Consider the following 17,704-nt stretch of genomic DNA (forward strand, 5'->3'; position numbering starts at 1 on the left):
AGTACTCAGACTAACCGAGTACATAGCAGCTGGTTTCAACGACAAGCAGTACACTGGAGCAGCGTTCCTGGACGTAAGTAAAGCGTTCGATAGAGTCTGGCACAAGGGGCTCTTATACAAAATGCGTGATTACGGGTACAGCGGGGCGATGACGAGACTAATCTCGTCGTACTTGGGCGGCCGGACTTTCAGGATTCGGATAGGACAAGTCCTGTCCGAGCTCGGAAACCCGGAAGCTGGGGTACCCCAGGGAGCGGTCCTGTCACCCCTGCTGTACACGATATACACCGCTGATGTACCTAGAACACCAGGTACCCTCATGAGCCTCTACGCCGACGACACAGCGATAGCGGCCAAACATAGAAATGTAGATATAGCAGTGACCAACCTGCAAACAGCGTTAGAAGAAATAGAAGAATGGAGTATAAAATGGAAGATAGCCATCAACTCAGATAAAACGCAAGCGGTTCTATACAAGAAAGGAAGACAACAGCCAGAGGAACAGCTGACGGTGCAGAACAGACCCATCGAGTGGAAAAACGAAGCTAAATACCTAGGAGTCATCATGGACAAAGGATTAACCTTCCAACAACACATAGAAGCCACAGTCCGGAAGGCCAACATAGCAAAATCAACACTAAGAGGACTCACAGGCAGGAAAAGCAAACTAAGACTGAAAACAAGGTTAAGACTGATCAATAGTATAATCCTACCGGTATTAACATACGCGTCTCTCGCATGGGGACATGTAAGTAACACACACAAGAAGAAGATCCAAGCAGCCCACAACAACAGCTTGAGGGAGGCCGCCAGAGTCCCAAGATATGTAGCTGAAAGATTCCTGTTCAGAGAACTCCAACAGGTGAGAGTCACCGAAATCATGACAGATAAGGCAAGGACCAAATTCGCGGAACTGGAGCACCACCCAAATTACATACTGCGAGAGACGCTAAGGTATGATGAGTTCCACCGATGGAAGCACAGACGTCCGAAGCAACAAATAGTGGGATAAGAGTATAAAAGTGATAAGTGATAGTAGTGAGTTCGTAGCTCGAAAACAAGTGCCGAAGACAGCGTTACATACGAAGATCAAGTACCACGATCGCCTCTAAGGTAAGTGAATTTTAGAAAATTACAGAAGGGCATAAGCCCCCAAAAAAATATAAATAAAATAAAAAAATGGCGAAAGCCCCCAAAAAAATTATAAAAAAAAACCATAAAACACATACAAACTCGAGCAACGAGTCATCGGGCGGAGCCCACTAGGGCTCAGCACGATGACTCGGGGCCCAAGCAAGCAATTTTTAGTTCCGCGGATAAGTAAGAAAGAAGATAAAGGCATAGAGCGCATCACGCTGGCCTAGTTTTTGCATTCGATTAGGGTACCACATTGGAATCTTATTACCCAGGATTCCATTGTGAAGAGCATTTGGCTACGATAGTTGTGCCCCCATCGCGCATCAGCGTGCTATGGGGGGGGGAAAGGGATGGCCTGGGGCATTGGAGCGAGGTGGGGTGATCCATGTATATACTCGGGTCAAAACACCTCGCCCCAATGAATTGTTACACCCGAATGTACTCTTTCGAGAGGGTGGACATTCCCACAGGTCGGGTTAAATCAAATTGCTTGCTTGCTTAGATAGAAAATTCTACGGAGAATTGATCTGGGGAAGAATCGACTGGCAGAAAGATATTGCCTGGAGACCAACTGGGCTTTTAACGTATTGAGTTAAAAGCCAAACAGTCCAGCGATTAAGTACTGATTAATCGCTGATCCGTTCCTTACCGGCTGAGTACTGATTGGCCTGTCACATCTTCATCGTCGCGCCAACTATCTCTCCTATTTTGATGTGTGCATATGTAATAATGAAATATTCATGGCTCCGAAACCTTCGTCAATGGACTGGCTTATCAGCAGATCAATTGTTACATGCCGCACAAGATCGAGAACGATATCGGCAAATTGTTATGGAAGCTACCCACGCCTAAAAATTTGGGCACGGTACTTAAAGAAGAAGAAGATATGTAATAATAGAGTCGTGTTTGTCACATTAATTAACTGTATTTATTTTTGTTCGCAGATAATCAACAGTGCGTTTTGGCTTTGTCGAACTTCCGCCGGGAATGAAATATTATTTTATGATAAAAGGAAGTTCTTTTGTTTTATTGTCTATTTATAAGAATACATTTTTATTTAAATTATACCTGTGTTTTACCTGATAGGTCTGATATCTAACAGGGTTATCCGTCATATACCTATCTATTATTTATATGGTTCTTAACTTTAGGGCCTTGTATCTCTTCCAATACTACTATTCCGTATCTACATTTTACATCAGTAAACAGCAAAATCATATCGATCTCGGGCTTTAATTTCTCAGATTTTCCTCTTATTATAAATGTAATATATAATAATAAATAATAAATAATAAATAATAAATATAATAATACTTACTTTAAATATCTTATCTAGTTGATCAATAGTGTCCCTGACTCCGGGAAATATGGCCATACCGGTAATCATCTCCACAAATATACAACCTACGCCCCACATATCCAGTGAAGTAGAATAATCCGTACTTCCCAGTAGGACGTCTGGTGGTCTGTACCATAACGTCACCACTTCGTGTGAATAAGTGTGACTGGGTACTGATTTGGCTCTAGCTAAGCCGAAATCGGCTAGTTTCAATTCGCCGATTTCGCTGATGAGGAGGTTTTGGGGTTTGACGTCACGGTGAAGCACTCGTCTTTTGTGACAGTATAATAGACCGCGTAGTAGTTGGAAGAGGAATAATCGGACATTGCGAGGGTCCAATCCACCACTGTGTCGTTCTAGATACTGGGAAAGGTCGGTGTGCTAAAAAATAACAAAATATTAGTTATAGAAAAAGTATCCATTTTCCTATATTGGAACACAACTTGCGTCAACTTCGCTTGGATTCAGAATTCCGCCTGGAATGACTGTTGGGTAGATCGAGTAGCTTAACAGACATTCTAATTGTGACTGTGGAATGTCAAGACTAAAGATTATAGTAACATAATTTAAAAAAATTAACAGTACGATCAATTGCTCAGAAAATATAAAGAATATTATCTAGATGCAGAAAGTTTTGAAAATCACTTGGTTCAGTAATTCTTAAATCATTTAATAAATTTTCATGGGTGTACTTATTTCTTTTTTTTAACTATTCCTTCATCCACCTGCGTTTATTTTCCTTCGTCCTTTTTATAAATACAACTAATGAAAAGCCACACAACTCGCTGTCTTATTCCACATGTTGAACAGCACCAGTTTCAGTTGGCAACTAATTTATTGCGCAATAATATTGCATCGTGTGGGTTGACCTACTAATATTATTGTACAATATATTGCACAATATAGTGTCTAGGGGCCGCTTAAGACTTGAAAGAAGCCAAAATGTGATGATGATACAGGTCAATAAGTATTAACGTATATAAGGTTTATAAGTAAATATGGTATTAACTATGGAATAATAAAGTACCCCTATATTACTGATACGTTATAAATATAAATATGGATGTTCATAATTATCTACTAATTATGCTGTACTTACCACATATTCGAAAACGAAGGTTAGTGTCTGTCTGGTATGTACAATGTCATGTAAAGTGACAATATTTGCATGTTTCAGTTCTTTCAATAAGGAAGCCTCGCGGATAGCAGTAAATGGAGCACCCTCTTCTTCTTGCAGAATTATTTCTTTTAATGCCACAACTTGGTTTTGTAAACTGAAATAAGAGACGGACATTTTATTAAATAAATAATAATATAATAATAATAATAGTCTCCCGTTTTTATACCGCTAACGCGGCTTTGGGATTATAGCAGGGAGGTCTGCTATATCTAGGGCCTACGGTATACAAGGAAGGTAAGCGCCCCTTTTCTGGGTGTACTTTTGCATATAATGTAGCTAAGTTAGGAAAAATCGACTTAAGTTTATTCCAAAAATCGTAATATAAATTAAATACCAATCTTTATGTGACACCCTGTATTTTCAATGAGGATACAGTGAATTTAGAATTTGATTAATAGTTTAATTATTATTGTTTTTTAAATTTATAGAAAGGAACTGTATAAAATATAAACGTTTGTTTGTGGCAATTTTTCTTCAATAAATCTTATTTGCCCTTGTATAAATATTTAAAAATTGCTAGGAAATGCACCTTTTACTACGAATTATTTTTATCTTATTTTCAGCTTCCTTCTAATGCAAAAATATTTCTAAAGATTCCATCCTTTAGAAGTATTCTTTCTACTTATCTTTTATTACAAAGTGCATAAACTCTCCTCCTTGTTTCCGATTTCATTCTATGCAAATACAAAAGCTCTTCTAAAAATCCGGTACAATTTATTATGAAATTTATTTGAACATCCTGTTCGTTCCCAGAATATAAGAGGACCGAGAAAGGAAGGCTAAGGACAAAGGTTTAACTAACGAAAGGGCAAACTTTAATACGGGTCTGGGGTCCAGTTTAAATAAGTCGGAAGGACCTTGTGATGCGGTATTTGAGCATATTTAAATGTAATTAGACAGGATGCTTTAACTGAAGACCGGCGGTTGTTTTAATGTCCTTGAAAATTTTTATATCCTATTGTTGGGTATTACTTAAATAATTATTAAAAGTAAATCTTTTAGTCTGGGAGAAGGGGCAACTGATTCATATCATATTCCATTTTATGGTCATAGCCGCAAAGAAAAAGAAATATAGAGAGGTTCAAAATTGTGTATAAATTAATTTTTTCGAGAATAGACCATTTTGGAGAAAAATACCGAGACAGGTCGATTTTTATGATATTAGTGTGATAGTGTGATTAGTGTGATATTAGTATGATACTAGTGACGTCATCCATCGGGGCGTGATGACGTAATCGATTATTTTTTTAATTAGAATAGGGGTTGTGTGCTAGCTCCTTTGAAAGGTTATTTATTCAATTCTCTATTCTAGACCAGTAAGGATCTGCGAAAAAACGTCTATTTTTGGATGTGAGAGGTGGCATTCGGCTTTTTGCAGATAAAGTTAGGTGACACCTTCAGTAATAATAATTGACTTATGCTCCTTCTCAAATATGCCCGGAACATTAATAAAAAAATTAAAATATTTAAAAATTTCGAAAAACATCGATTTTTTTCTGCTTTCTTTGCTTATAACTTTAAAATGATTCGTTTTGGAACAAAGTCGTACAAAAATAAAATAAAGATAATTGAATTTTGTATGATATATGACTGGTAAAAAATTTCTTAAGGTATTACCTTTTTTGCAATATAGCAAGAAATACAAAATAAGGGGGCAAAATAAGTCTGTTGTTATTCAATATTTTTTAACCACTTTGGTGGCACTTAGAACCTTAGTAATTCGCTTAGGAAATTCTTTCTAATATACTTAAATCGTATACCAAATTTCATTAAAATCGACCTAATAAATTTTGCATAATAAATTTGCAATCTAAATGTTTTTAAAAAAGTTCAAATTTTTTAAAATCTTTCTGAACAAAAAGTAGACCATTTAGAAGTTGGCTAATTTTTATACATATAAAGAGGTGATCTACCTATCTAATACACTTTACAGAATTAAAATCGGATTATTTAAGGGGCCCCAGCAATGTTTTAAATTTATAAACACTTTTTTGGCTTATAAATAAATAGCTTTGTTTAATAATAAAAAAATGAATTTTTAGCAATGCAATAATTAAAACCGGTATAATTTGACTTAAACTTTTAAATGCTGTCAGCAGAATTGCTATTTTATTTTTTAATCAAACGTTATTCGCGTTCAAAAATTGCAATTTCTAGATTTTTTGAAAGTTCCACCGCGTTTATCTCGAAAACTATGCATCCTACAAAGAAACTTGTAAAAACATTTTTTGCTTAGAATTACCCAAGAAATGCAAAAAAATGTTTTATTTTGCGAAAAATCGATTTTATGTAATTCCTCAAGTTCTTTGTTTATAACAATCTTATCGACATCCGGATCAAGTGTTACCCAAAAAATTCGTGTTCTACGGGTCAAAATACATAAAAAAACTTGGGCAAGTCCATCTAAATAAAGGAGCCCGTAGAACCCCCTCCTGGCCACAGCACTAATTTGTTTATAAGCCAAAAAATTGTTTATAACTTTAAAACATTGCTGAGGCTGCTTAAATAATCCGATTTCAATTCTGTAAAGTGCATTAGATAGGTGGAGTACTTCTTTATATGTAAAAAAAAATTGACAAATCTTTTTATGTTCCAGTTTTTGTTGTACAAGATTTTAAAAAATTTTAATTTTTTAAAAAAAGTTAGCAAAATTATTATGCAAAATCTAGTAAATCAATTTTAATGAAATTTGGTGTACGGTTTTAGCACATTACAAAAATTTTCTAAGCGAATTAGGAAGGTTCCAAGTGTAACCTAAGTGATGGAAAATCATTGAATAAAGACAGGCTTGTTTTTCCCCCTTATTTTATATTTATTGCTATTTTGAAGCCAGAGTGGTAAATTAAGACATTTTTAACCAATCGCATTTGATAGAAAATTTAATTATCTTCGTTTTATTCCTATAGGACTTTGTTTTAAAATGAATAGTTTTTAAGTTATAAGCAAAAAAAGTATATATACAGGGTGTCCAAAATAATTTGTTTTGAATTAAATTAATTTACACAAAAATAAGAATGTATGTGATTTATTTAATTCAAAATACATTTTACCGCTGTCAGAAAACAGAAAAAATGTTTATTTTACAAATAAACACTGCTTTTCGCTTAAATTCAATGTTCAAGCTGCCATCGTCTGCCTCTTGGCAGTTGAAATTTAATTTAAGCGAAAAGCAATGTTTATCTGTGAAATAAACATTTTTTTCTGTTTTCTAACAATAGGAAAATGTATTCTGAATTAAATAAATTAACTAAATTCTTCTTTTGTGTCAATTATTTTAATTTAATAAATATTTTTTTGGACACCCTGTATTAATAATTACATTAATGCTTCATCATTCTCTCTGCCTTATCCCTATGCGAAGTCGGCTTCCCTAATTGCATTTCTCCACACAATTCTATCTTGGGTCATATCAATGTTAATCCCCTTTACCAACATGTCCTGCCTTATCGTCTCCCCCCAGGTCTTCTTTGGTCTTCCTCTCCTACTCCTTCTAGGAGTCTGCACTTCAGCTATTCTTCGTATTGGGTGATTAACGTCTCGACGTTGAACATGACCAAACCATCTTAACCTATGCTCTCTCATTTTGGCATCAATTGGTGCCACACCTAGACTTCCCCTAATATACTCATTTCTAATTTTATCCTTCTTTGTCACTCCACTCATCCATCTAAGCATTCTCATTTCCGCCACATGCATTCGTTGTTCCTCTTTCTTTTTCACTGTTTCCACTATTTTATATATCTTTGCTTCGCCTTCCCTGGTATCAAGTTGATCATATAGGTTTGAATACGCTTCTGCTTTAGCTTTTGCTACTGCTACTTTCGCTTCCTTTTTGGCGACCATATAGTTTTGAAGATCTATGTGCGATCTGGTTTCTTGCCACTTTTTATATAATTTTCCCTTCTCTTTTATTTTTCCTTGTACTTCATTTTGGTCTGGTAAAAAAAGGGTTGACGCCTTTGAAATGTGGTGCTGGAGAAGAATGCTTCGGATCTCATGGACGGAACACAGAACAAATCACTTAATCCTCCAAGAGCTTAATATTCGGACTCGACTTTCCTCTATTTGCCTCTCCACCGTCTTAAAATTTTTCGGCCATATTGCAAGAAGAAGTGATGATAATCTTGAGAGACTTATAATTTCGGGAAACGTTGAAGGGCGCAGAAGTAGAGGTCGCTCACCTACTCGATGGACGGATCAAGTACAGAAAGCCAGTGGAAAAACATTCTCTGAATCCATGAGGGAAGCTCAGGACAGAAGCCGATGGAAAGAGATAGTTGCTCGTATTATAGGGAATCACGACACTCAGCAATGAGGAAACGACTGAGGAGGAGGAGGAGTACTTCATTTGACCACCACCAAGTCTCTTTATCCTCAAACTTCTTTCCTGACGTTTTCCCAAGTATTTCAATAGCCGTCTCTCTAATAATGTTGGCCATTTTTCTCCAAATTGTGGTAGGGCTTCCTTTCATGTTCCAACATATTTTTTCTACTATTCTTTCCCTGAATAGACCTTCTTTCTCATCTTTTAGCATCCACCACTTGATTTTTTGTGGTCCTCTCCGATATTTTTGTTTAGTTTCGCTTTTTACTTCGATGTCCAGAACAACCGGCTTATGCTGTTGGCTTACTGTCTCACTAACTATTACCTTGCAGTCCTTGCATTCACGTATGTCTTCTTTCCTTATCATGAAGTAGTCTATTTGGGATTGATGTTGTCCACTTTTGTAGGTAATAAGTTGAGCTTTTCTCTTTTTAAAGATGCATTAATTACATTAATGCTTATTTCACTGAATACAGAATTGAATGACCTACGTCATTACTCCCAGATGGATGACGTCACTAGTATGATATATATGCCAAAAAATCATAATTTAAAAATAAAAATCGACCTGTCTCGGGATTTCTCTTCAAAATGGCCTATTCTCGAAAAAATGAATTTATTCCATAATTTTGAACCTCTCTGTATATGGAATTTCTACATGGAACTCCTAGATGGAGATACTCGTATAAAACAGAAAAAATAATTGAAGATGAAACCTTAGACCAGGGCATTTAACATTAAGAACACCGGAATAAATCGATTTTTAAATACAACACCTAGCGACTTACAACTTTTTGTATTGTGTTCAGGATGATGTCAGGAGAAAAGTCTTCAATACAAACATGGATGGAAATGCATAATTGCATTTTAAAATGCATAAAATGCATCCAAAAGTACATAAACATGTCAAAATAAGGATATTAAGGGCCAGATTTTGTTTCGGGGGTTTTTGGGGTCACTTAACACGAATACGCTATCAGAACCGACCCCGGAGGACCTGGTGCCCAGTGTCACGGCTAAGGCACGTCATCTTCTGGAGTTTCGAGAGATTTCTGCAATAAATTGATGCAAACAGATCACTCGGGGTGTTTTTGGGGTTGCTGAAAAGGAATACGCTATCGGAACCGACATCCGTAGAACCTGTTGACTAGGGTCACGCCATTTTCTGGAGTTTCGAGGGTTTTCGCCACTAAATTGATGCAAACAGATTACACGCGAATTTTGGGGTGGCTGAACACGAATACGCTATTAGAATCAGAATCTACCACCGGAGCACCTGGTGCCCGCGGTTACTGCTAAGGCACGTCATCTTCTGGAGTTTCGCGGGTTTTCGGCACTGAATGCATGCAAATAGATCACTAAGCGGTTTTTGGGATCACTGAATATGAATACGTCATTAGAATCGACCTCCGGACCGCCTGGTGCCCAAGATCACTGCTAAGGCATGTTATCTCATGGAGTTTGGAGTGTTTTTGGCACTTGATACACTTATTTTGACATGTTAATGACTTATTTTGAAATATTTATGTATTTTTGGATGCATGTTATGCACTTTAAAATACAACTATACAATTCCACCCATTTTTCTATTGTAGACTTTTTTCCTGACATAATCCTGAACACAATGCAAAAAGTTGCAAATATCTAGGTGCTGTATTGAAAAATCGATTTATTTTTTCCTAAATGCCCTGGGGCGATATCAATTATAGTTTAATTTTAGTATTTTTAATCGTGTATTCTTACGATATTAGCTTTAATTACGCTACTTATATACTTTATATATTATAGGTGACAATTTTTGAGAATATTCTAAATAATGCAAATAATATATGAGGCTTCTAAAAGCCAAGGGGTATAAGTGCAATTTTGGTCAAGTTAAAGATAAGTACAGTAATAGATAGTTAATGTTGTGGACAAAGGATACAAGTTAATTTAAAACCAGTAGTGACATCTATGGGTATTTCACTTATATCCTAAAAATAGTTTATTTATCATTTGGAAGCCATTGGATATGAGTACGCTTATATCCCTTGGCCTCCAAACAAGTGTTAGTTATATCGTTTGACAACCAACTCGTTAATACTTGTTAGTAATTGTCTAGTAATTCTAAACTAAATCTATATTGTCTAAACTTATAGTAATTTTAGTAATTTTATTTTTTTGCGAAGTTAGTTACATTTTTGACGTGGCTGGAAATTACTGTACAACCAAGCACACATGTTCATGGCCAATATTAAGAGTAAACAAACCTAAATAACAAAAATCTTACGTTGATTAATAATATATAATAAATATAAAGATCATCCTGATACATTGTTTTTCAAGAACAGTGTACGAACTGAATCTCTTTACGAAAATTATAATACAAAATAATTTACCATGTGAAACCAGAAAGCTATTATTAAAACAGGCAACATATGCTAATCTTATGAAATTAATGCGGTTTGTGCCTCCCATCCATTACAACTTCTAAAGAAATTTGCCTTACCAACAACGCCAACGGGAAAGACAACAAATCCCAGATCAAGGTACTCAGGGTAATATTCAGGAAGAACCCGACGAACCAGATAACTGCTTTGAAAGCGATGATGACTAGTTAAGTTTATTTCTGGTGTGTTTCGTGCTTTTACATTTTATATGCCAATTGTTTACTTTTTTTACAAAAGTTCGGTGTTAATTAAATTGTATTGAAAAGAATAAAGATATAAGTACATTATAAGTATTTAATTGGAAGGCAGTGGGTATAAGTGATGTTTCTTATTCTAAAATATCTTATAAAATGCTAAGTTTTTTTCAATCTGATATAAATATACTATTACATAAAAGTTTTTAAAGTTAAAAACACCAGCCAATCACTAACTATTTTGAAAAAAACAAGCGGTAGAATTTAGGAAAGGTGTTAAACTTAAAACTTGATTTTCTCAAAAGTACCAAAAATGCACTTGTATCCCTTGGCTTCTACACGCCTTATATATCTTTAACACAAAGTTCTGAGCACAACCTGGGAACTACTCATACATGTATACTAGAATTAATTCTATTTTAGATTTAAATCGAGTTATAGAACTTCGAGAAATATAATGTCAACATTATAACTTACTTGCTAAATCCTTTGTACACGGTTGCATATGAACCTTCACCTAATTGTTCTAATTTAATATAAGCTTCTGACTTTCCGAACGGAGAATCACCCTGAAACAAAACATAAAATGCAATTATTATACTTATACTTTGCTTTGTCCTTTTAAAATACATAGTTTCTTGTTGTATATTGTAAGTGTAGTGAGACTATTTTAGTTGATTTATAATTCTTCTAACACTTGCTTCCTTAAATTTTTGTAATACAATTAGGATTACGATCTTTCATAATAATATTTAATAAAGTATTTTTGCTCTTATTCTCCTTACTTAGATTAATTACTTGTTAGTAATCCGTAGTGACAGGATACAAGCAACAATACATTGGCTTACAGAGCAGTCCTTAAGCCGCGTTTACACGATGACAATTGGCGAGACAATTGTCAGAAGACAACTGACTGGCATGCAATTTATTGTCTTCGTCTAAAGCCGCGTTTACACGATGACAATTGGCGAGACAATTGTCAGAAGACAACTGACTGGCATGAAATTATTGTCTTCGTCTAAAGTCGCGTTTACACGATGGCAATTGGCGAGACAATTGTCAGAAGACAACTGACTGGCATGAAATTATTGTCTTCGTGTAAGTTGCGTTTACACGATGACAACTGGCGAGACAATTGTCATTGGACAATTGTCATCACGTGGTTGCGGATTGTCGGAAGCCAGTCCAGTTGAACGAGAAGATGTTTATACGGGGCCAACTATTGCCATGGCAGTATACAGCTAAAACATGGCCGTCATCTGTTGCGTCAAACAACAAAAACAAGACAGCACTACTGGCCTACACGCACTGTTCACACGGCGCCAATTGTCGCGACAATTGAGATTTCGAAAGGTGGGGGGCTCACTGGGCGCAGCTCATTGTCCTCAGTCTACTCCCGGAGACAACTGAATTTTGGGCCAATTGTAAGGGCAGTTGGCAAGGCAATTGGCCTGAAGTGTTTAGACGAAGACAATAATTTCATGCCAGTCAGTTCTTCTGACAATTGTCTCGCCAATTGTCATCATGTAAACGCGACTGTAAACACTTCAGGCCAATTGCCTTGCCAACTGCCCTCACAATTGGCCCAAAATTCAGTTGTCTCCGGGAGTAGACTGAGGACAATGAGCTGCGCCCAGTGAGCCCCCCACCACTCGAAATCTTAATTGTCGCGACAATTGGCGCCGTGTGAACGGTGTAGGCCAGTGGTGCTGTCTTGTTTTTTGCCAGTTCCCTCTAGATGACGAGCAGTCGGCCATGTTTTAGCTGTCTACTGCCATGACAATAGTTGGCCCCGTATAAACATCTTCTCGTTTAACTGGACTGGCCTCCGAAATTCGCAACCACGTGATGACAATTGTCTAATGACAATTGTCTCGCCAATTGTCATCGTGTAAACGCGACTTAACACTTCAGGCCAATTGTCTTGCCAACTGCCCTCACAATTGGCCCAAAATTCAGTTGTCTCCGGGAGTAGACTAAGGACAATGAGCTACGCCCAGTGAGCCCCCCCCCCCACCACTCGAAATCTCAATTGTCGCGACAATTGGCGCCGTGTGAACGGTGTAGGCCAGTAGTGCTGTCTTGTTTTTTGCCAGTTCCCTTTAGTTCTCAACAGATATTGTCGGAGGCCAGTCCAGTTGAAAGAGAAGATGTTTATACGGGGCCAACTATTGCTATGGCAGTAGACAGCTAAAACATGGCCGACTGCTTGTCATCTAGAGGGAACTGGCAAAAAACAAGACAGCACTACTGGCCTACACCGTTCACACGGCGCCAATTGTCGCGACAATTGAGATTTCGACTGGTGGGGGGCTCACTGGGCGCAGCTCATTGTCCTCAGTCTACTCCCGGAGACAACTGAATTTTGGGCCAATTGTGAGGGCAGTTGGCAAGGCAATTGGCCTGAAGTGTTTATACGAAGACAATAATTTCATGCCAGTCAGTTGTCTTCTGACAAATGTCTCGTCTCGCCAATCGCCATCGTGTAAACGCGACTTATCAGTACAGATCCTGGCCTGTACAGAAAAATGTACACCTGATCAGTAAATGAAAAATTACCAACATAAAACACGGCAACACAAAAAGGAACAAGTAAAAACGAAATCTGGAATTTTTTCACCCGATCATCTGAGATAGATAATAGTCTCAGAGGCCATTGATATCTACGGCAATAAAGTATACACATACGTGTACATAAAAAATGAGCGACGTGGCCCCTTGCAAAATATCTGTGTATCTCTTATCTATATGAGCGACGCGGCAAACAATGTGTTAAAATTACCGACACAAAAATAAACCAAAGAGTTATACGCTCTTTCATCAGCTATAATAAAAAACACTACAAAATAAGGTCGATCGAGACCGAGCTGTTTAATGGATAAAAACTATTGGATATGTAATTTAGTATGTTATCAATTACAAAAAAACAAGGGGGCCCGATCTAATTTTGTTCTGGCTATAAATTAAAACATGACTTTTTTAAAAATAAAAAAAAATGTTTGACCCGGGCAAATAATATTTCAGATTTTTTGGATCATTCTAAACAGAAAAGGTCTTTTGCATTTTTGGTTGATCGTTATCGAGTTATAAACAATTTAAAATTGAAAAAAGAACGATAGATGACGATCTTCAAGACTCAAAAACACAAGTAAAAAATATTATTTTTGTAATCATCAAGTACCTAAATTCAAGTTCAAACTTTCTTCTATCAGGTCCCGATAAGAATGTTTGGCATGGTTTATTTTAAAGTATATTTTTTTAATTGTTAATGAGAAAGGTTTCTTATGGGACGACAAGTATATTTTTTTAATTGTTAATGACGAAGGTTTCTTATGGGAAGACAACAACTAAAAACAATGTTTCAAATGGAAATAACTCCAAAATATATGAAGGGTACAGGTCCATAAAGAGCTAAGTCACCAAATGTTTATTTCGTACAAAACAAAGTTTAAAGTTTAAAACCAGTTATTGATAAATTATTGATGGTTATCATGAACTCTGTTGATTAGATCAGTTACTTGGGTAATTAATGAGACACACACAAGAAATTAAACGTATATTGATATTATTAAACATGGTACATAAGCCTTAAATGGCCAAACCACCAAACATTTTTGGCCTAAAGGGGCTAAGTCCAAAAAACAATTTAAAATGACGAACAGACAGAAATTATTAATACAAAAAATTCTAATTCTTGAGGAGGTTATCAAAAAATTGCTTTGCTTCATCACCACAGAATCGTTTTAGATCTTGTAGACATTTAAATTTTTTAGCTGAGATTGGTATCAAGCCTAAAAATAATGTTGTTTAATAATAGTATTTCAAGACATATTTTTTTTATACCTGAATAAGAATAAGGAGGAAGTTCGAATTCATTTTGTAGTAGCACAGGTTCCTTTCGCTTACTTTCTTTTTCCTTCAGTATTGCAGACTCCCATGCTCCATTATAGGACTTCCGGTAATATATTAGTCTACGATGTTCTTGACTTATTTCCAATTCTCTAATTGGGCGGGAACTGAACGGACATTTCTTCAAATAATCTGTTTTAGTAGTAAAAAAATTCGTCCATGATCGAAAGTAGGATTGATCTACTTCCACAACGTCAAATGGCGATGGTTTTGCACGAGCACTTCTGAAAATTTCAACCCAATGGGAAGGAATCTCAGCTCGTTGTTTGGAGTTTATTAAGCCCATATTTTTATCCGGTTCCATGTAGGAATGTCCACGAATAGGGAAAGTAACTTTAACATAATCAAGTCTACGTGTATTGTGGACAATATAATGTAGAAAACGAAACATGGTGTAATTTTTATTCTGCAGGAGTCGCAGAATATTTCAAGCGATCTTACTTGTACATCGAGAAAATTCCATAGAAAGTCATTCAGCATTGAGCATACATCGTCGCTTCCCTTTTTACCAAGTGTTTCCAGGTAAATGTAAAACACACTTTTTGCTGTAGATAGAATATGGACATTAAAGGCATAGACGTTCAGCTGGCTCTTATAGTAAACATCGTTTGTTGTTATGTTTGGGACACTAAGATTTTTTCCAAAATCGAGACAAATAGCTTCGTGAGTCACAGAGGTTCGACTTCTTTTCTTCGCAGCCCTTTTTCTACTGTAAAATGTCTCAGCCTTTCTTTTGTGTACATCATTTTGTATTGTAAGCTGGCGTATTTCCTTTTGCAAGCGTTCAATTTGAGCAAGATCGGAACTTTTTAAAATATCAGACTGAAGAGATTTTACTTTTATAAGAAACTCATCACAGGAACTACATGTATCGGTTCTGGGATATCCAAAGACTATGTTGAATTTTGTATTAAATACTGTTCTGTACGACTCGTAGGATATTTTCATAGATGGGTTCAACTCGCAAAACATTTTGAACATCTTTTTTATGTTTAAGTCTTCAGGTAAGTATAATTTTTTACTATCATTCACACTGTAGTGGCTTTTCCGGCCTTTAAATGACTTTATATGTTCGTATATTGCTGCAAGAACATGGGATTCCAATTTTTTAGGATGGTTTTTATTTTCTCCCCTTTTATCTTTAGGAGCGACTCCAGTCATTTTTAGTGATTTTTGTAATATCTCTAATTTTTTTTTCTTTATTCCATGGATAGACATAAAAGCTTGTTTACAAATATTTATTTCTTTTAAGCTATTATCAGTGCAAAAATGTACCCTGTAATTATATGTAGCACTTCTCAAATTTGCTTCATCTTCATCTTTCCTAGGCCTTCTTCGGCGAATAGGAAGTACCGTAATCAATCCACATAAGTATGAGTTCTGCTCATTAATATAAGTCATTGTGTTAAAATTCTTCAGTATAGTTTCTCTTGCTTCTTCAGGCACATTTTGAAAACACTGTTTACGACAATTACAGGTTGCACCTACCTCGTGACTCTGCAGTCTAATTTTTTTCATGACATCTCTCATTCTGCCGTGCTTTTTCCTCTTTTTTGATTCATTCTGTCTAGGCACTACTTCAGTCTCGTTTCCACTACTATTGTTTTCTGTATTCATTGTTATTTACTTTTAAATCACTTGGAAAACAATGAAAACACTAAAAACACTAACTACACAGACGAACCTAACTCTAAACTGCACGTGTCTATTGGCTGTTTACATGGACTTTACCCTTTTAGGACCTGTTTTATGAGGACTTGCCCCCTATTGGCGGTGTATGCGTAATTTACGAATTAGTATTTCACAGGTACTTAGCGCTTTTAGGACATGTATAAGCAACTGGCCACTTCTACGTTAAAATTGCTACAAGATGGCACCACTAGCTCTATTTTACTAAAATTGCGACTTGCCCCCTTTTGGACCTGTACCCTTCATATGTATCTCACGAACTGATAGAATAAGGTCTGAACTTGAATGTAGGTAGTCAAAAATGATATTTTCTTACTTATGTTTTTGAGCCTTGAAAATTGTCATCTTTCGTTCTTTATTCAGTTGGTGTGAGCTTTTACTGAATCTCACCCCACCGTGACAAAAGGGGTTTAATTATTACCTTTTGCCTAATTGGACATACGTAAATATTTTTGGACCATACGCATGTCCCCAAAGTATAGAGTCCTTCGATTTTAACAAAACAGTGAACTTTTAGGAAAACTGGTTCTAAGAATTTAATTTGGTCTGGTTTTACAGTTAATAAATAACACGATAGGAAGGGTTGTGCACACGAGAAATAAAAGTGATAAGCGACAAAAACATTTATTAAAAACAACGAGTTTGACAAATAAGCGGCTTAACGATAAATTGTCTCAGTAGCGATAGAGAGAGATAGAGTCTATTATACAAGTTTCCGCGAGAGCAGTAATTATTTGCGAGAGCGTAACGTATTTTCACCACGAGAAGAGGAGAGTACACACGTAACACCACGCCTAAGAGAGGCTGGGTAGAGACTGCTCAAATTCTGTTCAAAATGACTGCATCATCTTATTTTACACTTTTCTGCCTGAAAAGTGACCACACACATGTTATTCTTCTAAAACTGCAAAATATTTTCTCGCTAAGGGTAAGAATGTCACTTAGCAAGAGCGTATCCATGGCATCCACACATGTTTATGCCCGTTATCTTTTGTGCCCTAACACAACACTTAAAAACAAAATTCCAAAATCTCACTAGCAAATGGTACAGATTGTCCCAACAAATTTAAGAGCGATATTTTTATAAAAACGAATTAATTTAAATAACTGTTGTTTTCAGAACAACAGTTTTAAATTGTTTATAACCCGAAAAGGATCAACTTAAGGGAAAAATTGCAGAAAACTCCAGAAACAGAAAATTGCTCCAAAAAATTTAAAATAATTCTTGCCCGGGTCGATTTTTGTTAATTTATGAAAAAAAGTAATTTTTTAATTATTGATAGTCAGAACAAACTTAGATCGGGCACCCCTTGTTTTTTGTAATTGTTAACATACTAAATTACACATCCAATAATTTTTATCCATTAAACAGCTCGGTCCCGATCGACCTTATATGGTATCTTAGATTAATAATGTTTTGTGCATTTTCCATTTTCACCTCGATATGCATCTTAATGAGAAAATGAACAGGTTTAACGAGCACTGTTCATTAAGCACTTGTCG

At 36.1% G+C, this 17,704-nt stretch overlaps 1 protein-coding gene across 4 annotated transcripts in view; it reads right to left on the bottom strand.

Annotated features, from left to right (window-relative positions):
• Positions 1–17,704, bottom strand: part of LOC114328237 (cyclin-dependent kinase 14) — a 782,326-nt gene that overhangs the window by 12,434 nt on the left and 752,188 nt on the right. For all 4 annotated transcript variants that reach the window (XM_028277027.2, XM_028277024.2, XM_028277028.2 and 1 more), the window contains 3 exons: positions 11,081–11,172; positions 3,576–3,750; positions 2,456–2,857 (listed from right to left, as the gene is read on the bottom strand). In XM_028277027.2, the coding sequence (XP_028132828.2) occupies positions 2,456–2,857; positions 3,576–3,750; positions 11,081–11,172 (669 nt within the window). The remainder of the gene's footprint in view (positions 1–2,455; positions 2,858–3,575; positions 3,751–11,080; positions 11,173–17,704) is intronic.

The sequence above is a fragment of the Diabrotica virgifera genome, chromosome 6 (assembly GCF_917563875.1).
Source record: "Diabrotica virgifera virgifera chromosome 6, PGI_DIABVI_V3a".
Classification (NCBI taxonomy): Eukaryota; Metazoa; Arthropoda; class Insecta; order Coleoptera; family Chrysomelidae; genus Diabrotica; species Diabrotica virgifera.